The 23,663-nt window shown below is 56.6% G+C and overlaps 1 protein-coding gene across 3 annotated transcripts in view; it reads left to right on the plus strand.

Annotated features, from left to right (window-relative positions):
- The first annotated feature begins 1,151 nt into the window (after window positions 1–1,151).
- The window catches only part of LOC113258419 (tyrosine-protein phosphatase non-receptor type substrate 1), a 40,613-nt gene continuing 18,101 nt past the window's right edge, over window positions 1,152–23,663 (plus strand). The window contains exons 1-3 of one of the 3 annotated variants that reach the window (XM_044385746.3): window positions 1,152–1,318; window positions 2,335–2,422; window positions 19,445–19,798. In XM_044385746.3, the coding sequence (XP_044241681.2) occupies window positions 2,344–2,422; window positions 19,445–19,798 (433 nt within the window). In that variant the 5' untranslated portion in view covers window positions 1,152–1,318; window positions 2,335–2,343. Of the gene's footprint in view, window positions 1,319–1,755; window positions 1,775–2,334; window positions 2,423–19,444; window positions 19,799–23,663 lie in introns of those variants that run through there. The other 2 variants (XM_026503169.4, XM_057312618.1) reach the window with 2 other exon arrangements.

The following is a 23,663-nucleotide window of genomic DNA, read 5'->3' on the forward strand; positions in this document are numbered from 1 at the left end:
AGGGTGGCAGGATTAGAACCCAGGGAGCCTGGTCCTTGCTCTCAACAGGTGTACCCTGCTTGCCTCCTGGTGTTAGCACAAGAGCCAGGACCAGGCCTCAACAGGGAGGCTGGGGTGGGGCTGGGGGTGGGCTCGCTGGGCTAAGGTCTTCAGCCTTCCCCACAGGGTACACACAGACTGTGACCCCTCATTAACAATTAAAATCTTGTTTTTACCCCAGGCCTTGCTTGGTGGTCTTAGGCAAGTCCACTCCCTCTCCCAGCCTCAAGTGCCTCTCTATTGATAGGGCTGGCCCTTCCTCCACCTCACTCCATTCATACCTTCTTACAGGCCTTGGGAAGCAAAGTTGGTTATAGCTTATTTCCAAGCCCCAATCCGTCCAATTAGCAGAGGGTCTTGGACTCCTCCACCGCCTACTGTCTGCTCCCTCCCTTTGCCAGGCGACCAGGGCATCCCCACTCCCTAGCACTGACCTGGCTGCTGTTGGGAACACAGCTTTCCCTCAAGGAAAAAGAGAGACAGAGACAGAGGGGCGGAGAGAGTGGTTTCACCAGGAGGCTCTGTCCGTCTCCAGGCCCCTTGCCTCTGCTCTCCTTTACCCAAATCTTCCCCCCTGCCTGTCATTTTCTGGCCTTCAAGCCCCATCTCTTCCCCGAACCCCTGCCTGGGCCTTCTGCACCCCTTGAATGGGCCCCGCCTGACAGAGAGGCACCTGGCCTAGAGCCCACTGCCCCGGGGGAGGCCCGGACCCTTCCCTTCTGGTTTCTCGGCCACAGCCCCCCTTCTCGCTCCCTCTCCTCCCTGCTTCCCTGCGCCTCTTTTCCAGGCAGTACTGAAGTCCTTCCTACACACACGCTATTTTTGTACCATCACTCTCTCCTTCCTCTCCCCCTTCCCCCTACATTCACTTACTTCCTGCTTTTCCTTCACCTCGGCCCAGCTCTGAAAGAACCGGGCCCCTCCGGCGCGCGCCCACCCCCCCAGAGGGGCCTTCGGCTTTGGGGCCCAGGGGCAGGGCCACTCCGGGAGGGGCAGAAGGCAGACACCCCCCGCCCCGTCCCCCCTCCACCCCCACTCCCGTGCCGCCTCCAGCCGCTCGCCAGCCGGCGGGAAGCAGGGACTAACCGCGGCCCCGAGTCCGGAGGCGAGGGGAAGGAGGTCGGCCGCAACTTCCCCAGTCCACCTTAAGAGGACGATGTAGCCAGCTCGCGGCGCAGACCTTAGAAAAACAAGTTTGCGCAAAGTGGAGCGGGGGCCCTGGCCTCTGGGCAGCCCCGGCGGCGCTCCCATTGCCTCCCAGACCTCGCCAGCGGCGCAGGTCCGAGCGCGGCGGGCGGGCGGAGCGGAGCTGGGGGCCGGGGACGGGGGACAGGGGAGCTGGGAGGGAGCGGCGCGGGCGCGCGAACTGGCACATTGTTACAGCCGGCGGCCCGTCCGGTCCCGGGCGCTCGCGGGGCGCGCCGGCGGCGGGGATCGCGGGGCAGCTCCCCGGGCTGCAGCCGCGGGCCGGGCGGGGGAGCTGGGGCCCCGGAGCGGGCAAGAGCGCGACGCAGCCCTTCGCCTCCTCCCTCACCCCGGGCGCGCGGCTGGCGAGCGACACGGGGCTGGCGGGCCCGAGCCCCGCAGCCTCCCCGGGCGGGCGGGAAGGAGGGAGGCGGGGAGGGCAGGCGGGAGGGGGCCGGGCTGCCGGGAGGGCGGGGGCAGCGGCCGGGATTGCGGGCCGGGAGCGAGCCGAGCCAAGCCGCCGGCGCCGCGAGGAGCCCGGGCGGGGCAGGTGGGCAGCGGCGGGGGCGGCGCGGCGGGGCTCGGCGGGGCTCGGTGGGGCTCGGCGGGCTGCCCCTCGCCCCTGCGCGCGCGGTCCTCCTCTCTCCCGCGCTGGCGGCCGCGATCTGCGCGCCGCCTCGCTCACTCCTCTCCCGCTCGCTCTCTCCCTCTCTCTCTCTCTCTCTCCCTCTTTCTGTCTCTCCCCCTCTCCCCTCTCCCCCTCTCTCGCCTCTCCGTGTCTCTGGCTCTCCGCCTGGCTCCCTCGGGTCTGTTTCTCTCTCCTGCCGCCTCTCCCTGGCCGTTCCCTGGCTTTATTTCTCGCGCGCTTGGGGTCTCTCCCCCTCTCCGTCTCTCGATCTCTCGGGGTGGGGGGGGGGTTCTCCGAAAATCGCGGTGGTGACGGCGGCTCCTAAGCCGCTCCAAGCGCCTGTTCCGGGGAGGGGGGGAGGGAAGCCCGGCCGGGAGGGGAGGTGGGGGGGGAGTGGAGGGGGGAGCCTTAGTCATTTCCCCGCTCCAGCCTGCGCCCGCCCGAGCGCGCACTCACCGCCGCTCTCCCTCCTCGCTCCGCAGCCGCGGCCCATGGAGCCCGCCGGCCCGGCCCCCGGCCGCCTCGGGCCGCTGCTCTGCCTGCTGCTCGCCACGTCCTGGGTCTGGACAGGTAAGCACCCCTTTCCCTGGTCGCGGCCGTCCCCAAACTGTGGGCCCAGGCCTGTGAGAGCGCCACTGGGAGCCACTGGGCTAATGTCCAGCAGTAGTAAGGGGAGACATGTCTGTAACCGGGGTTACAGATGCAGAAACTGAGGCCCAGAGAGGGCCAGCCACTTGCCCAAGGTCACACAGCCATGGATAGGACCCACTCTCCCTCTCTCTGTTGACTCTGACTGTGTGGGCATTGTGCTGGGCACTGTGCTGGGCACTGGGACATAGCCAGATGAGTTGGTCCACCCAGCCCCTGCCCAATCTGATGGGGGAGGCAGGCTGTCAGCAGCTTTCAGAGCTGGGTGCCCCTGCCTTCTCTAGAACGTCTTTCCCTGGACTTACGCTTTCCACACGTCGTCTGACTTCAGGGTCTGAGAGGAGGGGGTCAGGGCAGAGGTCCCCCAGGTACTGCCTGGCAGGGAACGGAAACAGGCTGTTGCAGTTAGGGACGAGTGAGCTCTCCCTCCGGTGCGCCGAGCAACACGGTGTTGGTGTGTGTATGGGAGAGAGAGAGGAAGGGAGGCCGCAGTAACTCTGGGGTGAGCTGCTGTGATCAACAGATCCTGATGCGAAAGCACGGTGGATTGTCCCTGTGCTTGCCAAAGCCTCTTGCTGGATGGTCTGCTCCTTGCTGCTCTCCCCGCGCCCCCACTTCCTCCTGCCTGCCTTCCCCGGGCTTCCAGGCAGCTCCCTGCAGTTCAGGTGCTCTGTGGGGCTGTTACCTGTGGCTCTGAGCATGTCTTTTTGTTGGCCTACATCAAACACCTGGCTGTCTCCAGCAGGCGGGCTCTGAAGGCTACCGTGTGTGTTCGCCAAGGGGTGAGGTCACCATTCAGGAGTCCTGCTTCTTAAAGGGGTTTCGCAAAACCGTGGGTCTCCTGGGAGGGCACAGGCGGCAGAGTAACGGCTTTAAAGGAGTTGGGGTGGAGGAGAAGAATGGGCAATCTTGTGTTTTGGCTCCTTGAAGCTGTGTTGTAGGCAGAGGGGGTCTGCACCACCCTCCTCGAGCAGGAAGGTAAAGATGAGCTCAGTACCTACCCCCCCCCCCCCCCGCCGCGTTTTGCATTTGCCTAGAGACTGGTAACCATCTGATAGCAGTGAGGAAGGGAGAAGTAGCAAAGAGTGGGTGGAGGGAGAAGTGGGGGTGGACAGCAGCTTCTCTCTGCCCTGCAGTTTCCCCAGAACCCCAGGAATCTACGTAGGCACCCCCCCACCCCACTCCTGGTCTTCCCATTACGTTTGGGTCCTGGCTGGGAGGAAGGAAGCACTGATACATTCATGTCTGCCTGGTGAGTGGCATCTCCGATCTGATATGCTCCTTCCTGACCGAGCCAGCCATTTATACCCTGCAAAAGTCCTAGTTCCTGCCCCACGTCCTTCCTGGATCTGGCCTGGAAATGCACAAGTGTCCCTCACAAGTACTTAATTTTCCTGAAACAGGGAACTGGGCCCAAGTTAATTTCTAAATGTCTATTCCAGACCCTTTTTCAACCAGGACCCTGTGGTTCAGTTTCTGGCAAATGACCAGTGACGCTGATTAACAAGTGTTCGGATGGGCAGCCTGCCTTTCCTGGGGCGCTGGCTGGGAACACCGACACCCTTCTTGTGAGCAAATCTCCCTTCTTTGCCTATAAAAACAATCTATAAAATGGTAAAGATTAGGCCATAAAACTTCCGTTCCAATCCATTCAGCATCAATAGCCTGAAAAAGTGGGAGCAGCAGCGGGGCCAAGATTAACTTTGAAATAAATAAATCTTAGGAGGTGAGAATAAATTTCTTGGCTGAGGGTGGTGGGGCAGGTGTGGGGTGTCGCCGTCATAGCTGAAGCCTGCCAGCATTCTTCACTCTGTGTCCTCGGGGCTCCTGGTCACGCTCTGGGCCTTGTGTGGGATTCACCTGGTCTGGCTGCAGGATGGGGCTTCGGGCCCCTCCCTCGGCCGCTCCCAGCATGGAGTTTATGACAAAGCAGGGGAGAGGCAGGGACAGAAGGGCAGGAAGGTAGAAGGAGGCAGTTGTCCAATTTTCCAAGAAAATAGATTTGTTCGAGTGAGAAACTCAAATGTCAGGCTTAGGAAGGTGGCGTTAGATTGAATGACTACTAGTGTCTCAGGCAGAACTGTCAGCCCGGGAGGTGTCACATGATCGCTGTTTGCAGGGGGCTGGTCATGTGAATTATCTGGGTTGGGGAAGGCAGGAGAAGAAGTTTCTAAAGATTGCTTTCAGCACGAATGCTGCCAAAGGGAAATTCTAAAAAGATGCCAGTGAAGTCACCAACCTGTGTTCTTGGAGCCAGCGTGAGGCCTGTCTCCTAAAACAACCTCGCTGAGGGAGATTCGGAGGCTGGGAGCAGGGCAGGGGGCTCGGGGACACCGGGGCAGCGGGACTCCGCAACAGGCCGCAGCACCTGGCATTGAGTCTACAGGCTCCTTGCTTGGCCCCACTGAGGTCACGGACCTCCGGGACCCCCACTGGGCAGACCTTGGTGAGCTCCCGCTGGCTCCTCACTCTGGCCTGGAGGAGGCCAGGCCACGTTGGGGTTTAGGTTGTTGGGGGTCAGCTGGGCTCCCTAGCAACCTTCTGACCCTTTCGTAGAGGGGGACAAGTTGGTGGCTCCCATGTACTTTCCTAATTGGTGAAGTTAATCTCACTTCCTCTTTCTCAAGAAGACAAAGGGGGTGGGGGACACTTTGGCCCCGATGGGCTTAGGCTGTTGGAAGTTTCTTTTAAAGCCATGGTGTTCTCCGGGTACTTTCTGGCCATGAAGTATTCCTTTACCGATTCTCTGGAGACCTGCGGTGTGATTCATTCCTGTGTTTGTAGTCAGGCAGCACGTTTGAAGTCCTGATGTGAACCACACGTGGAGCGGAGGGAGAACCCCGTCTTTGAAAGGCAACTACACCCCAGCCTGTGTGCCGAGGGCCTGCCTGTGTCATCTCATTAATCAGCAAAGCAAAGCATGAGGTGGCTATTAGCCCCATTTTGCAGATGAGGAAAATCAAGTCCCAAATTGGAGAAGTAACTTGTCTCAGGAGTAAGTGGCAGAGGGCCGGGATTTTGAATCCAGCCTCTGAGAGAAGAACTTTACAGACTTAATCAGAGACATAGTCCAGGCTGGAGGGAATGAGAGGAGCCCCCTCCGGGCTTAGACGGAGGTGTGTCAAGAGTTCCTTCTGGGTCAGAAGCCCTTCTCTGAGTCACGGTCGCTTCTCGGAAGGCACACTGAAGATGGAAACATCAACGGCCCCTTGAAAGTGACAGCTCACGGGAGCGATGTGGTTTCCACCAGAGCCCCCCATCTGGGCTGCCGAGCTCTGGAGGCCCCCAGAGCTGGAATATTCCTCCTTGCATCTTCCCGGTGCCCTTTGCGACAGATGGAGAGGGGGTGTGTGAGAGGAAGGGAGTCTAAAACTGTTGTACGGAGCCCACACACACTCGCTCGCTGCTTCCAATGGCTCCGTGCGACAGGTTATTTTCTTATTTGTAGAGTCTTGGACTGATGGAAGGTTCTCCCCCCCTCCTTTTTAAATGTGCTCAGATTTCTGGCCTGTCAACACAACACAGATCATGTCACTCCCCGGCTCAAGACTGTTGAGTGGGTCCAGGTTTTCTACAAAAACATTTAAAAAGAAAAGAAAAGTGCAGCAGTGTGTGCCGGGCTCCCTCCCTGACAGGCCTTACTGAGAAGCTGCCAGATGCGAGGGCTTCCTCCCTGTAGACCGAAGCTGGCCCGGCCCCTCGAGCACGTGAGCACCCAAGACCCGAGAAGCCCCAGAGCTGTAGAATCCCAAATTGGACCCTGTTTACTCCAGCGTTCCCCAAACATATGAACACGAGGCGTTTGGCTGGTGTAATGCTCGCGAACACGCGGCCTAGCCCAGTTTGGGAAACGCTTTTGTACCCATCCGTGCCCTCAGCTAAACTCTCTCATCTCTCTGCTTTCGCTTATGCTGTTCCCGCCACCAGAGCTGCCCTTCCCTGTACCTCCTTATCTTCAAAGGCCCAAACCTATTCTGCCTTTAGTTTGATCCAAGGGAGCTCCTTCTTCTCCAGACCATCCCCACCCCCAGTGTTGTCTCCGCCCCTGACTGAGGCTACTTGTTGCTCTCGCCTTGTTTTCTCGCCATATGCATACGTGGTTTCTCGCCATATGCATACGTGGTTAGCACCTGGTGGGCGTGGTGGTTCTGGATCCCTCGGTGTGGGTCTCAGTTCCCTCCTCTGTAAGACAGAGATGACATCAGCAAACTCCGTTTCAAGGATCAAGTCCACTCCTGCACGGGTGATGCTCGCAGCTATGCCTGGCACGGAGTAGGAGTCCGTGCCGGGCACGTGCCCCCCAGCCTCGTAGCCACCATTGCTTTGTTCTCTTTGGATTTCCTCCTCTACCAAAGTGGGGCTGACTTTTGTAAAGTACTTGGCACAGCTTTCACAAAGTAGCAAAAGCTCTCACGGGAGTGCGTGCCGTTCCGTTTGGAGTTTTTTCCCTGTAGCTTCGGGGCCCTTGGGGGCTGGACAACTCCAGCGGAACCCCAGGCCAGTGGGATCTAATTGTCTGTTCCTGGGACTGAGGCTGTGGGCGCAGCCTGCCTCTAGGTGTCTCTGTCCGGATCCACAGGTTTGGAATTGTGCACGCCCAGACCAGGAAAGCCAGAGAGGAAGTCTGGGAGAGCAGTTGGTGGTCTCACTGCACACCTCACTGTGCCCCACTGTGGGACAGAGCCCAGCACTCGCAGGCTCAGAGCAGATCCACTGCGAGGCCGGGGTGGGACGCCAGGCGCCCTCTTGTCCAGGCCAAGGCTTTTTAAAAACTGGGCTGTGCTGGAAGTTTCCATCGTTAAAGCCAGAAATCTGACAGGATCCCAGATTCCATGGAAAAATACTAAAGTAATAATAATGGGAACCATCGTTTCCAGCCACTTACTGGGCTGAGCAGTTGGCCTGTATGATCCCGGTGGTACTCACGGTTAGCCTGGATGGTGTGCTCGGTGATCAGATCCATTGGACCGATGAGGAGACTGGGCTCAGAGAGGTGGAGCAACTTACCCAAGGCCACACAGTAAGTGCAGCGATGGGGTGACAACCCAGATCGGCCTGACTGCAGAGCGCAGGCTGTTAGGTAGATGTCTCTTAGCCTTGTTCTACAGGTAGGGAAACCGAGGCCCGGGGGGCTGGCATCCTGCTCTCTTGATGCTCCTCTCGTATTTCTGTCAATCAGTGTATCCTCCCAGGAGGCGGAGGTGGGGGGGTGTTCCCAAGATGGGTTTCCGTCCCATACTGGTGAAGGAAGCATCTATTTTCACAGCTGAAACTGCTTTCCTGTTCCCTTGGGCGTTGCTGGGACAGGTCTTCTCACGGAGCCCTCCGCAAGATGGATTTTCCCCGCCAGGTGTCTGGCCAGGCCCTCGGTCCAGAGGGATGCAAAACAGCCGAGGTGGAAGTCAGGACACCATACAAATCGGCTCTTTGTGTCTGTGAGATTTCCTGGCACATCCATATGGGGGCGCAGGCGGTGAGATGGCCGCAGATTGGTGCCAGGAGCCGAGGGGATCAGGACGGAGATGGGGAGCCTCCGCCTGGAGAGCCGGCCAGGGGGTGGGCTCCCAGGCCCGGGCCCATTGCCACCATTCTGCAGAGCCGACCGTGTCCCCCAGAAATGGAAGCGCTCGATGGAAGGAAAGAGTGCGCTTTGCGCTAGGGATGAGCTGAGCCTCGAACCGTGCTCTCCTTGCTTACCTTTTTATTTTGGAAGATTTTGAACATACACAAAAATGAGCAGGACTGGTGGGATGACCCCTGGCTTCCAGAATGATCTATCATTCTTGCTTTGCCTGCCCCCCACTTTACTGGGAGCGAGCGGAGGGTTGGGGGAGTTTTGGAAAACAAATGCTTGATATCAGGTGTCACATCAACCATTACTAGTCTGACGTGCATCACTCGATGGGCTGTGTTGTCTGCCGCTCACGATGTGCCGAAAAGCATGGAGTCCTTCATCCGCATTTCACAGATAAGGAAACTGAGGCTCCTGAAAGCCAAGTTGGGCTCCTGCCATGGCCACGTAGCCAGTGAGAGTTAAAGCCAGATCCCAGCCTCGGTTTACTCTTAACCACTTTGCTATTCTTGGTATAATCATTTTAATTATAAATATTGGTCCAACAAATACTTTTGAGCATCTACTATGAGCCAGGGTGGCTCTGGTTGCTGGGGATACAACCACGGATAGACAAAAACACCTGTTCTCATGGAGCTGACGTTCTGGTGAGGAAGAAAAATAGACCCAAGTAAATATTGCATCAGGTGGAGACAGGTGCTATAAAGAAAGGAAAGCAGGACGAGGGAAAAGAAGGTCGGGTGGGGACAGAGGGAGGGCCTCTCTGAGGAGTGGAGGCCTGAATAACACTGAAGGAGCAGCCATGGGACTATCAGGAGAATGAGCCCCATAGCAGGAATAGCAAGTGCAAAGGCCCTGAGGCTGGAATGAGTTTTCCATGTTCCAGGAATAGCAAGGAAGCCAGTGAAGCTGGAGTCAAGGGAGACAGGTAGTGTGGCAATTGGGAGAGGTCAGGGCCAGACAAAATAGGATCTGGTTCCCTGAGCTCCTCGACATTGAACATGTCAGGCCTTCTGATAGAATCATTACTCTGTGCATCGCCTCGTTAAATTCTCACCACAGTTCTGTGAGATGGGAACTATTATTATACCTACTGTGCAGGTGAAGAAAGAGACTCAGAGAGGTGCAGTGACTTGCCCAAGGTCACACAGCTTCTAAGTGCAGAGCTAGGATTTGAGCCCTGGCCCTAAATGCTGCAGCATCCTCGTCACTGCTTTCCTGCTTCCACTCCTGACCCCTCCCATCTCACCACCCAGAGCTGCTCTCTGAATCAAATCCTCTTTGTTCCTGCTCCAAACTTCTCAGTGATTCCTACTGCCCTTAGAATAAAATCAAACTTCTTATGTGATCCATGGGGCATGGCATTTTCTGGACTACGTCTGTCTGTCTGACCTCATCTCATACCACCCTCTCCTTCCTCTGTGGGCTTCGGCCACAGCAGCCTTCTTTCTGGCCCTCTTATGCACTAGCCTCTTTCCTGCCTCAGGACATTTGCACATGCTCTTCTTGCCTACTGGAACACCATCCCTGGCTCTTGCTTCCTTCACGTTTCAGTAGTAATCTCGTCTTGTCAGAGGGGCCTTTCCCAGGCACCCCATTCTGAAAGCGGGTCCCCTTGTTTTTCTCTAACATGACGACAAATTTGATTTTGAGCACTCCTAGCCGTTTCTATATTTGTGTCATTCTTTCAGCCTCGTGTTCCCCACGAGGATGTAAGCTACATGAGAGTAGGGACTGTGTCTGTCTTATTCACTGCTGGGCCTCCTGGCCTGAGCACAGGGGCTGCCAGCAGTAGGCAGCCTAATACATATGGCTGAATGAAGGAACAGGTAGGTAGTGAGATCCCCATTTTCTCCCCAAGGAGAAGGCTCGGAGCCATGAGGTCACACAGGCAGTAACCCTGGTCTGAAAGCAGAGTCCTGCCCTCGCTACTACACAGTCCCACTTCTGTGGCTGGGGCCAAGGCCACGACACAAATCCCCGCCCATCTTGCTGTCATAGAGATCCCTAAAACACACAAATATCAGGGCCAGCCCGGGTGGAGCAAGGTAGCCAAGAGACCCCAGAATTTGTACTTAAAATTCTGGCTGTCCAAAACGGCTTGCCCCGGTGTAGACACAGTGATGAATGAGCTGGCAAACCATGAAACGTGATGCAATTAGTGCTCCGATCTCTCGGCCGGGTTTGGTTTGGAGGCCCAGCCCGAGGTCAGCCGCTTGCAGAGATCCATTCATTGTGTGAGGCTGCCCAGTGCCACGGGTGAGGGCGCAGGTGGAGTCACATTGCTCGGCAGCCCATGACCCTGAGCTTCCGTCTCGTCCTCTGTGAAACGGGAGTGGTAACAGCCCTGTCCTCCTGGATCCCTGTGGCGGTTCGGCGAGGCCCGTCATGCTCCTGGTAATAGCGGTGCATGGTGCTGTCCAGCTGTGGTTACTATTACTGTTATTGTTGCGTGGTCATCGTGTCCTGGTTTGGGGCTGGAAAGAGCAGGTGGGACCTCCGTTCCATCCGTCACTGGCGGGGAGACTGGAAACCCATAGGCTGCCCCTCTCAGCCTCAGTTTCTCCTTCTGTGAAGTGGAGGCTCACCTTGGTTGCCCTCTCGCAGACCTCTGCCAGCGCCGGTGCCCCGACCCAGATGCACTTCTCACCCTTTGTCTTGCTGACACCCCAGCCCCCTCTCAGCACGGGAGGCAGTGGGATGGGCGTCCGTTCGGGGGCCCATTCCTGAGTTCAAATCCAACATGTGCCACTTAGCCTGTAAGCATGTGCTCTGGAGCGTGTGCCTTTCCGTGTTCTGAGCCTCACCTTCTCCATCTGCAAAATGGAACCTCGGCCCCGTTTCCTCTCGCACGGGGACTGTTGAGGGTTAAGGGAATTAAGAGCTGTGGAAAGTGCTTTGTGAGCTGCAAGGAGCGCTATAAAAGGCATCAGTGAGTAGTGTCAGCTCGGGGAAAAATCTCATCCCGAGACTATCTGCTGTCGGCAGCAGAGTGTGCTGGAGCCTTGGCAAATGCCGTTTAATAAATGCGCGTCTCTTTTAAGGGGGCCTTTATCTCAGCTGGGAAAATGTGTGCGCGTCCTTGGCAGCCTGAGAATCCAGAAGCCTGAGCTGGAGGGGACCCCATCGTCGCAGGGAGAAGCGATCGCGCACCAGCTCCGGGAGCAGATGTCTGTTTGAGCCCTGCCTCTGGCCCCGCTCTGCCTCTCAGGGTCCCAGCTTCCTCACCTGGAAGAGGGGGATGGCGACAACTGGCACTCCGCTCGCCGGGCTGTCGTCACGATAGTTAAGTGAGGGCCCCCCATGATGTAACCTCATGCACACGTGGGACCCATGGGAGCACCCGGGCTTGTCCTAGAGGAACAGTGGGGTCTGTGGTCGGAAGGATGCACCTGGGTTCTCAACCTTTCCAGACCCCACCTTTGAGCCTCAGTTTCTCTGTCTGCCAAATGGGAAGGTGAGAAGAAGGTCCTTAGGTCGTCGAGGCACCAAGTACAGTGGGTGATGGGGTGGTGTCCCCTGTATGCCCTCCCTGACTCAGTGGGGCTGCCTAGGCCTTGGTCGACATGAAGCGTGTTTATAGCATACATATTGGTAGTTCGTTCCCTGCTGCTTTGCAAACAGGGCCACACTGCAGGCATTGCTTCCTCACCTCCAGGTCCCTCCTGCACCCTGCAAACACTCACCAGGGCCTTTGACTCTCCCCACCTCTGGGCCTCCTAGCCAGCGGTGGGCTCAGCCTGCTTACCTGTGCAGCGATGAGTGGTCTCGTGCATATGTCGGGCAGAGCTGGTTCTGCGTCGGCGAGAAGCCTTAGCTTCTGTCTTAAAGCTGTGATCGTCCGTCATCCCCTTCATCCTTACGTGTCTGTCGCACGGTAACAGCTACCCAGCATTACGTGCTTCCTCTCCGCCAGGCACAGGACTGGGCTCTTCGCATGCATTAGCTTGTTTCATTCTGGAACAACCCTGGGGTTATTATCATCCTTTCTACAAATGGGAAACCACAAGTCCGGAGGGGTTAAGACCTTTCCTGGAGTCTCGTAAGTGGCAGAGTTAGAATCTAAACCTGAACGTACATTCAGTGAATACCAGGCACGCACGTAAACCTGGAGGAGACTGCAGGGAACAAAACTAGGTGCGTGCTCTCCACGGGCTTAGAGGTAAGTCCAGGGTAGGGAGATGGCACTAATGAAACTGACAGATACCTGTGTGATATGTCGTGTGGTGGGTGATGATATATAGGAAAATAAAACAGAGCAAGGGCCATGAAGGGGTCGTGTTTGATACAGAGTGGCCAGGGAAGGCCTTTCGGGTAGGCCTGAAGGAGGTAAAGGAGCCAGAGTGTAGATATCCAGGGGAGGAGAGTACCAGGCAGAGGCAGTGGCAAGTGCAAAGGGCCTGAGGTGAATGGAGCATCTGGCATGATTGAGAGCAAGCTGTAGCGCCCTGGCGGCCACCAGAAGGATTCTGGGTCTCCCTTGGAGTGCAGTGAAGACTGCAGGAGGGTTTTGAGCAAAAGGAGATGGTATCAGGTTTAGATCTCAGAGGCGTCTCTGGCTGCAAGGAGAGTGTGTATGGTAGAGAAACGAGGTGGAGGCAAGAGGGCCAGTTGGAATGTCGAGGTGAGGATCCAGGTCAGGGCGGTGGTGCGGTCAGGTGACTAGAAGAGATTAGAGTCTGGCCAAATCCTGGCAGCAGAACTGGCAGGATGTGCTCATCAATGGGCTGTAGGACAGGGCGGGGAGGGGGACAGTCCTCAATCCCGTTCTTCTAACCACTAACATCTGACCTTGGGGAGAGAGACCATTGCACCCCCTTGTTTACAGGTTTGAGAAAGCAGAGGCTCAGAGAAGAGTGACTTTGCCAAGTGTCCCCGCTGGGGATGAGACATATGGGTCTTCTGGCCCCAGAGCCCAAGCTCTGGACTGTTGGCCCCTTGGGAGTTTCCCTGCTGCGTGGAGGGGCTGCCAGGGGCTGCCGCTCCCTGCAAGGATATGGGCCAGTGCCCAGTTCCCAGAGTTGCCTGGAGTGGGGCTGGAGAAGAGAGTACCCCTGTTTTATTTACAAGGCCACGTGCATCCCCATTTGCACTGGCTCCGATGCGGTTGGTAGTGTCTACTGAAGCATGATGGGTCTGTCCGGCGGCGCCAGGAGACCACTCCCAGTGCCAGCCTCCCGTGCAAATGGCCTCCGAAGCCCAGTCCCAGGCTAGCCCCAACCCAGCTTGCTCCCGGCTAGCAAGCATGTCCCAAGACCTGCGCCCTGGTCCCCAGATTGTGCAGACCCCTTTCCTGTCCTCTGCACCTTTGCTCCTGTGGTTCCCCTTTCCTGGAATGCCTTCCCGTCTCCCCAGCCTCTGTCAGCCTTCATGACCCAGCTCAGGCGGCTACCACCTTCAGTTGGTCTTCCCACACCCCACTCCTCTCCCGGGACCCCGTCCCCCAGCCCCTCTTCACTCGATCTCCCTCCAGGTGGTCAGCGCCTACGTCCGGGACTCAGCTCCACAAGGGCCAGGACCCATCATACTCAGCTTTGTGTCCTATGGCATCGAGGACTGGGCCTGGCATTGGTGTGGGGTTCGAGAGGGCACGAATGGAGCAGGCCACCTCCAGAGAAAGTCGGTGCCTCGCTGCGGCTGTCGGAGCCCTGGCACGCTTGCGTCAAGCCCTATGCCCCCCTCTTGGAAACTGCAGGATCCTCAAGCCCTCCACCCAGGCAGCGCCCCGTGGATCAGCCCCAGGGGCTGTCTGCTCCCTGCTCTGGGGCGTGGGGGCCAGAGTCTGGGTCTGGCCTCTTCGCCGCCTAAGCAAGTAGTAAGCAGGTGCCCTGAGCCAGCCGCCACGCCGGGCCTTGCCCACCAGCAGCTGGTGGCAGACCTGTCCCGCCCCTTCTCTCACCACCCTGGTGTGTGGAAGCCCACGCGTGCCAGACACCTTCGCAGCTGGGCACGTGGACACACGGATGTTATGCCGACAGTGCTCCCCACACACCGCCAGCCCTCTGCCAGTGCACACACATTCACACTCGAGTGTACACCACGCCCATCGAACTCAGGCTCCCCGCCCCGCACCCGCAAACTCCCTACACGTACATGCACACACGAGTGCACACACCCCGCTCCTGGGCTCCCCTGCCCTCACACACATTCACAGGCAGCCCCGTGCTCACATCCCTTCCAGACATCTGTTCACACCGTCGGGCACACCTCTCTCGCCCCGCCGTGCTCACGCACACCCAGACCACTCACGATTCGGACGCTCTCCCACACAGAGTTCACACCCCCTTGTGCCGCCATTTGCTGGGCGCCATTCGCGCACACTCTTGAGCACACTGTTGCACTCGCCTGCGCACATGCCTCGTGTCCTGCACATGCTCCCTCGTGCACACGCCCCTTTGTTTGGCACAGTCATGCACATATGTACACACTCCCAGTCTGCTCCTTCACTCCGGTGTGCACGCTCATCCACACTCCTGCATTGCACGCTGTCACACACCACCCTTAAATCATAACCCAGAAGACGCCAAAGGCAGCCCTTGACAAGGTGTGTGTGGGGGGGGGTCATAAACCAGCACCGTCCCGCGCCCCCAGGATGGCCAGGAATGATCGTGGTCAGGGAAGGGGCCGCTGAGCTCCCCTGCTGGGGGGGGTGGGTGTTGTCTGCACCTTAGCAGGGTCCTGAGCCCCAGGCACGGCCAGAGCTCTGGCCATGGCCTCCCAGGCTCCTGGGCTCCTTGGGTTTGTGGAAATCTGAGGCTGGCCTCCAACCTGCCTTACAACAAATACAGGGGGCCGTCACCACCCACTGGGCTGACTTCGCCTGTTAGAAAACTGACTCCCAGGTTTTATTTCATGACTTTAATTCTTTTCCAAAAGAAGTCAATGTTCACTGAAAGAACGAGATTTCAATATATTGTTAACTCCAAAGTGAAAGAAGAAAATGGGCCAATGTCTGGCCTCGTTTCCTGGACACAGTACCCCCCAGCATCACGGTGTTTGTCGTGCTAGAGCCTTTTTCTCGAGACATTCGAGTGGTCCGTCAGGATCTGCAGACGTTTCTCAAGCGTCTAGTCCGTGCCGAGCACGGTGTCAGGAGCTGGGGGAAAGCAGCAGTGAACAAAACAGACAAGGTTCCTGGAGGGGAGGCTCATTTAAACAGTACACATGTATGTAACATACGTATTACATGTATAGATTTTCTTATTATAAAATAGCATGTTGTAAATAGTTAATACTCGTTCAGTTTAGGAAATCTGAAAAATACCCAAAATAGAAGGAAATACCCCTCAGTTTTAGATTCATGATCCAGGGAGAGTTACGTTTTATAGCCTTGTATATATAGTAACTTGCCGTTGTTTATTTAAATATAATTTTATTTTATTTTACAAAGTCATAATCATACCAAAAGCACAGTTTTTCTTATTTTTTTATTGCACGAGTCATGCAAACAGAAAACATAAAAGCAAAATCCCTTGTAAATCTCCTACAGAATTAAGCACCGCTAGTCTTGAACATGCACTTTTTTTTTTTAACTTCGCAGTCTGAGATCACGCTGAACGTGTCACTCGGTAACTGACTCTGACCTCATAGTATATTTTTACGTTGATAATTGTCATTCTACGCCACCATTTTTAATGGCTGTAGACTCGGTCCTCGTGGGGGTTCACCAACACAGGATCGATCAGTCTCCTTCTCTTGGACATTAGGACATTTCCAATTTTTTATTTTTCTAAGAACACCTGAGTAAACGAAGCTAAATGTTTGCTCATATTCTTAGTTACCCGAGTATGATTTTCCATTGTTTTTACTCATATTTTAACAACATCAAAATGTGGATTGCATCACCTTTGATGGCATTCTATGAGATGATTGTTGTGTTTTTATACTTTTTCATTTTCTCTAAATGCTTTGCAACGGACAGGTTTTATTTGCATAATCACAATATCATTTGTAATTATGCCCTGCAAAAAAATGTCCAGATTACCGGTTTTTGTGGTGGTGGCGTTTTAGGCCTCCCTGGAACTCCACGAAGGGGATAGGCCGTAATTCACTTAGCCATCCCTTCTCACGGGCCACCCGGGGTTTTTTTCCCCCAACGTTTTCAAGATAGTCATATGGGAACCCCACGCCCTGTGTGGGGTTATGTCCTCACGGAACAGACCCGCAAAGGCTGATGAACAGCTTTCACACCTTTGTTACATCCTGCCAAAGTGCCTTCCCGAGACGATGTTCCAATTTCCACTCCCACCAGCAGCATGCAAGAATGCCTGCCCAGCCGCCCTCCTCTCCTGGAGACGGTTCAGGCCCCTGGACCGCGGCTCTCCCTTGCCAGTGAGGGCAGGGACAGAGCAGGAAATGGTTCTGTCCGCGATGCCAGCATGATGACCCCAGGCCCAGAACCGCAGGAGTGATTTTTAACAAGCCCGGTTCCCAGCACAGAACCTGCCGAGAAAAAGAAAAGCATAGCAAGCAAGGGAAAAAAAAAAAAAAAAAAACCTCTCTGCTGGAAAAAACACATATATACACAGATTAAAATAATATTTGGCACTTACGTCGCACTTTTAAAATTCTTCAAACGCTTTATAAACACTAGCTAATTAATTAAGCCGCCTAAATCTGGCTGCAGTTGGTGGAGAGAGCTCAAGAGGAGCTAAAAAAAAGGGGGGGGCCAGCCCTCCCCAACTCCAGATTTTATTGTCGCCTGCCTGGGGTGTGATTGCAGGCCTCCGGCTGCACCCCAAGAATAGCCCTGCTCCAACACGTTGCACGCCTGGTTCTGCAGCCACCGCTCGCTCGCGCCGCTCCCCTCACCAGCTGCTGACTCACGGCCCTGCGCCGCGTTATTGATAAGGATAATAATAACTGGCATCTATTCCGCGCGCCTGGAGGCTGGGCGCGGTCCCGGGCTCCCAGCTCGCGCGTCTCCTGCCTCCTGGGTATGCCCGTGGCAGCTCCATTCGGCAGACAGCCGAGCAAAGCCTCGGAGAGGGGCTTTGCCCGGGAGCAAGTGGAATCCCTCCTTCATTCATGAGTGCGTTCATTCAGCACACGGTACTTGAGGGCCCGGTGTGGGCCAGACACTGTTCCAGGCAGGGGGTTGGAAGCAGTGCCGTGTGGATGCTACCTCCTGGTTGGGGGGAAACACGACAATCAAGTAGATAAATGTTCTATCTGTGATAATAACGGGAACAGAAACTGAAATTTACCCAGCCCCTATGAGGCATGCGCTTATGCCCCACTGTGTCCCAGTGCTCAGGACGGTCCTGGGGGGTGGACGCCGGTACCTCCACTTTGCGGATGATGGGATGGAGGCCCAGGGAGGGCGGGTGCTGAGCTGAGTAAGAGGGGAACCAGTGCCTGCACTCTTCCCCAAGGGGCATTTCCCGTTCCTCCGGGGTCCCGTGCTGGAATGCACACCCGCTGGGGTGGTTCTTGGCTGCGTGCTGCTAACAGCCACCTGTGGTGTGTCGGGGTGGCCGGCTGCCTCTGGGGGCCTCCTCCTCCGTGTGCCTGTCCCACACCTGGCCACCCGCTCCGCCCTGAGCCCCTGCCCCCTGTGGGCTCTGGTTTCCTCCCTGCACAGGGAGGGTCGGGCCGCCGTCTACCTGAAGCTCTGCGTCTGGGGCACTCGCTAGGAGAACCGGGTGACCCCCAGCCTGGGAGGCAGGCCCGGGACAATGGGCACAGAGGTGGAGAGGCCTGTTCTGAGGCCCTGGGATTGCCAGCAGCGAGGGCAGACTGGAATCTGTGGGCTTCCCAGCCTTTGGGCACCCTGCCCCTGCCAGCGGGTGGTGCCAGGCCAGGGGCAGGTGGCAGAGTCTCAGCTCTCTCTCCTGCCCAGCCAGAGCCAGAGGGTGCTGCCCAGGGCATTGGCTGCACCCTGCGTGGTGTACAAGGCAAAGGTGGCATAGGACAAGGTATCAGGATAGGACAAGGTCACACTGCGGGTCAGTGAGTGACCAGGAGGAGACAGATCACCCATCAGCACCTACACGACCCCAAGTCTGTCTTTTATTCTCTCTTCCCCCACTGCATCCCCCTCGCTTGCTGTCCCTGCCTGTCTGCCTCTCCCTCGGCCTGTGTCGGTCATCCCCTCTCTCTGTCTCCCCACCTCTGTGTTTCTCCAAGGGCCTATGATCCCTCCTCTCTCCCCCGCCCCCACCTTGCTCAGAATCGGACCCTGGGTGCACAACGACCTGAGTATCTCAGCAGCTTTTCTCAGCAACTTCCCACAGCCTGGTCGCCTTCCTGGCTGTGTCTCCCTCCTCCCCATCACCACCACCATGTCCTCTGCCCGGAGTCCCTGTCTCACGTGCCCCACTGCTCCCCAGGCCTCTCCCCTCCACCACCCCTAGGAAGCCTTCCAGCTCCCCAGTGTGGGAGTCCTTGAGGCCTGACGTTTGTCCAGCCCCTGTGTGTCCCCAGCATCCAGGACGGCCTGGCCTGCAGGCACATCAGCAAGGGCAGGAGTGAAGTTCGCACAACAGACCCCCCCACACTAATTTCTTTGTTGTGTGATGGCAGAAGCTTCCCTGTGCCCCGCGTGGTGCTAAGTAACTTCTACGTGTCATTGCATTTTCTTCTCAGAACAAAGCAGAGGGCTAGGCGCTGCTTAGATAAGGAAACTGAGTCTCACAACCAATGGATAACCTCAGGTCATGTGTGAATAAAAGGCAAGCCAGGTTTTAGCCGGGTCAGATGGCTCCAAAGACCAGATGCTTCTTTTTGATGCTGTCCCTGGCCGGGGTTGTTGTTTGGTCCTGCCACAGACCCATTGAGATGGGCTCACAGTAACTGATTGACAGATGAGGAAACTGAGGCTCGAGAGCCATGGAAGGACCTGCTCAGAACTCACATCCACACCCTGTCGGATGGTCTTGGCCCAAGTCCTTGTCGGAGCAGTAGGCCTGAGCCCGGACTCAAATCCAAGCCCTCCCGCCTCATGACTCCACAGCCTGGACGAGCCCCAGCTGCTGGGTGTGGCGTCCCTGCTTGGGGCCTGCTTCCAGGCCAGACCCAAAAGAGAACCTAGGCTCCCCATAGAGCCCCACGCATACCGTGCTGCCCCCCACCTCCGAGCCCCTGCCCCGCTGTGCCCTCTGTCAGAAACACTGGGCCCCTCACATCCTGGGAAGCTCAGAGCCCAGCTCAGACATGAATCCTCCGAGGGGGGCTCAGGACCTCGGGCCTGCTCCCTGGCACGTCACTGACCTCAGTTTCCTCATTTGTCATGGGGAGGGCTGCATGGCGTGTACTGAGCCCCAGGCCCGCTCACGGTGCGCTCTCTGTCAGTGAGCTGTTGTGGATAAACACTTGAGGGGACGTACAGGATCCCGTCAGGAGCAATAAATTCCTGCGCTGTTTCCCTCCAGGTGCGGCAGGAGAGCAGGAGCTGCAGGTGATCCAGCCTGACAAGTCAGTGTCTGTCGCAGCCGGACAGACAGCCACTCTGCGCTGCACTGTGACCTCCCTGCTCCCCATTGGGCCGGTTGTGTGGTTCCGGGGGGCAGGGCCAGCCCGGGAGTCAGTCTACAATTTCAGAGGAGGCCACTTCCCCCGAGTAACAAATGTTTCTGACACCACAAAGAGAAACAACATGGACTTTTCCATCCGCATCAGTAACATCACCCCAGCAGACACCGGAACCTACTACTGTGTGAAGTTCCAGAGAGGCAGCCCTGATGTGGAGTTGAAGTCTGGACCCGGCACCCAGGTCACCGTGAGCGGTGAGTATGGCCTGGGCCTCCTTCATCCCCTGCTGGTGACAAGTCAGTAAGAATGCCCTCCGTTGTCTGAGGAACAGTGACGAATCAGGTGTTGTGGTGGGTGCCCCTGACTTCAGCCCCTTCCACAGATCAGGGAAGTTGAGGCTCGGAGAGGTTGTGATGTTTGTTCAAGGCCCCCCCAACTAGAAAACAGTGGGAAACTCTAGAACCCCAGTCTGTGGGCTCCACAGCTCTCACCTTTTCCCCTCCTGACCAGCCCTCTGGTCCCAAGGTTGAGGGACTGAAAGTCTGGGTGGCTTGCCCAGTCACAAGGTCCCACCTCACTCTTGCCTCCAGAGAGCAGCCCCCTCCATGTGGCTGACTCTGCTCTTTACTCAGCGTTTACTGAGCACCTACTGTATGCAGGCTCTGCTCTGGGTGCGGGGAAGCAGGGAACAAAAGAGGCAAGGGCCCTTCTCTCATGAAGCGGACATTTCCTTCTTTTCCAATGAGAATAAACACTTTCAGGGCAGAGAGAAGGAAGAATGTGTTTCTTTATTTCGTCTTTAGAAACATCACACGGAAGAGACATTTCTGAGAGGCACAGACGCACTGTTTACTCTGACAGGCCAGGTGGGAGGAGATGCCAGAGGTTGGGCTGTGCTCTGGGTCCGTCCAGAACCCCCTCGTGTGATTCAGGGCCCGACTCGCACAGTCACTGCAGGCTCCGAGCAGACCTGGGGCATCCAGAATGTCCTCGCCCAGGGAAGAGGTGCCCCATGTGGGTGAAGAAGGTTGCCCCGTTGACGCAAAAGGTGATCATTTAAGGTTTGCTGCCAGGGGCCCAGGATCCAGGATGCTGGGCTGCCACATCCAAGCCCCCGTGTAGACATTCACAGCCTGTCATGGGATGACAGGGTCTTGCTCATGCTCACGTACCCAGTGAGTGAGATCGTTCCAGAACCCATCTGATTCCGGGCGGGCTCCTTCCTGCCCGAGCTTCAAATACTGTTTCCGTGGAAGAGCCTGGCACAGAGTAGGTGCTGAATAAAACCCAGGTGCGCTGACCCTCTGAACAGGGAGCCAGTGTGTCTCCTTTTCATCATTTTTCCAAAGTTCAGAATGCTACCACCCTCTCCTTTAAAATACCGTCTTCTGTTCTTCAGCAATACGCATTGAAAAGAAGAGTCCTTGGGGGGAGGTGGGGTAGCGTTGCACCCCCAGATCCGACAGATACACAGTCATCTCATGAAGTGTTGAGCCTGCTCCTGGAGGACATGGCTGCACACGTAAGAGCATCAAGAGTCTTTCCCTTCTGTGCGATGTCGCTCCTTCACTGAGCAGCCTGGGGCAATGACCTGGACAGAGCAGAGGGGCCCCCGCAAGCCCAGCAACACGGGGCACCCCATTCCTGGCTCTGCAGACTGAGGATGCTGGGGAAGCACTTTCTGGAGGATGTCTAGGGCCTAGTGAGCCAGAGTTCATATTCTAGACTCCGCTGTAGGGACCCCGCATCTTCCCTCTGTTGCCACAGGGTCAGCAGGTCTGGGCGCCCAGAGGGACCCCTCCCCCTAACTGCTTGCGGTGGAGAATTTCAGAGGGACGAGGAGGGTGGCGGTCACTAAAGAAGGTGCTCTGTTGGGAATGTCAAGGCTGGGGGCCACCTGTACAAAGTGGTTCATCACGCCAGCCTCAGCAGGACGTCAGGAGGACACAGGGAGCCGGATGAGGGCACAGACCCTCGGGGAGGCCGGTGCTCCTCTCAGAACTGTGTGATCCTGGGCTAGTCTCCGTTTCCCTTGGGGCCTCTGTGTCCCATCTGTGACCTGGCAATCATCAGGCTGCTGGTCAGGGGGCTGGGGACTGGCGAGGAGGTCCAGAAGGCCCCAGATGTGGGGGTTAGGCGATTCTTGGACATCCACACAGAGCATCTGAGAGCGTGGCCGAGCCCCACTGCCCAAGCTCCCACCCAACTCTGCCTTCCCTGCTCTGTGACCTCTGATGACTCATCCCCACGTTGGCCCGCTGTCCTCGCCTGTCTGTGACAGCATGACCTGCAGAGCCGCTGCAGGGACTGAACGAGTGAATGCCTTAAAGCACCACAGCAGGGCCTGGCACGTGGTCCGTGTCCCAGGAATGTAGCTAGCATATGCCGAGCCGTAGGACCGTGGCCAAGTCACTCTTCCTCCCAGGCCTCGAATGTAAGTGGGGTTTGGGGGTGATATTGGGTGCCTTGCACCCTGGACTTCTCGTTTAGAATCACCTGGGAGAAAAAGATCCCCAGCCCCTGGCTCCCCCTAGATATTCTGACTGACTTCGTCAGACATGAGCCCGGGCAGGTGAATTTTTTTACTACTCCAGGGGACGCTAAACACTGAATTTTTTCCCCCCTGTGCTCCTGGGGCTGGGAGAGGAGCTTTTTGGTGGGTAGGTGCTTCAGAAGAGCCTGTGCCCGTGACAGCTGTTGGGAAAATGAGCCCGAGTGGAGTGGCCAGGACACCGTCCCAAGGAGCAGGCCTGGGGCCGAGCTGCTTCCTGCCCTCTGGCCCCGGGGAAGGGGCAGCCGACACCCTGCTCAGATCCGAGCTCCCGGCTAGGGGACCTTCCCATCTGGAAGCCCGTGTGCCTCTGAACAGGGGCTGGAATCCCCGCGAATACTCGCCGCTCAGCCCCAGAGCCCTCCCTGCCTCAACACACCCAAAATGTCATGGGCAAAATCTGTCCTCCCTCTTTCAAAACGCTCCCAGCTTTCTGTAAATAGCTAATCTGCAGGAATACGCCTGTGATCGCGTTTGCGTTTTGAAAGCCAATTCGCCAAACTTGTTTCCTGAGGGGATTATTAAAAGAAGAGGGAGAGAATCATAATTTGCTGGTTTCTGCTGCTTTTCTCATTTGGGGTTTTGCACGGTAGCTGTGGGGAGCAGGCCTTGGGACTCCTCTTGTGTGTCCGCTAAGCCTTCGTTTTGCCCTCTTATGGCCTAAAGGACAAATAGGTAGTTTCAGAAGAAGTCACGGCCAGATCTTAGGATAATCATCATCGGTGTTGTTTATGAAGCACCTACTGTATGCCAGGTTCTGTGTTTTACATACATTCTCACATGTCACCGAGGCGGTGTTTTGATCCGTTTTATACCAAAACAGACACGGAGGTGCAGGAAGAAAGAACCGAGAAGCTAAAATGAACCCGTCTTGCGTGCGTGTGTGCGTGCGTGTGTGTGTGTGTGTGTGTGTGTGTGTGTGTGTGTGGTGAGATGAGCTCTGCCCCTCATTCACTGCGTGTCCTGGGTCAGCCACGTTCCTCCCTGAGTCCTGGCCCATAAATGGGACCGTACTGGCGGCCCCCTGAAAGGGCCGGCTGAGGGGTGAAGGAGCTGAGGGGCGAGGAGGAATCAGCCCAGTGTCGGGTGCCCAAGATGCTGCCCATGAAGGTAACTGAGCTCAGCCCCTCGTCCCTCCAGGGGCGTCCAGGCTGCGTGATTTCATGACTTCACTTATTCAAGTGACCTCAACATGTTTCATGTGTTTTAGGAAGCAAGTTAAATATTTGCAAATGTAAATATTTGTAGTATTTCCTATGTTTGGTGTAGAAGGTGTTGGGTAATAAGGAACGATCTGGAGACACCCTATAGAACCTTCTATGGGTGAAATGCCCCCCCCCTTTGATTCACTGATGTGTGTGCTTCCAGGACACAGGACGGCTTCCCCCTGCTTGGAGTCCCATGTCTCTGTCCTTGAAATTAATTCACGTTTAATTGGGCTTTCTCAGCACTCAGTGATCTTGATTTTCAACTTGGGCTTTCTCAGCCCTCAGCGATCTTGGTTTTCAACCCAAAACGGTACCAAGAGAAGAACGCAGTTTTAGAAAAACATCCCTTCATTCCCTCTT

Source organism: Ursus arctos, unplaced genomic scaffold (assembly GCF_023065955.2).
Source record: "Ursus arctos isolate Adak ecotype North America unplaced genomic scaffold, UrsArc2.0 scaffold_16, whole genome shotgun sequence".
In the NCBI taxonomy this organism is placed as follows: Eukaryota; Metazoa; Chordata; class Mammalia; order Carnivora; family Ursidae; genus Ursus; species Ursus arctos.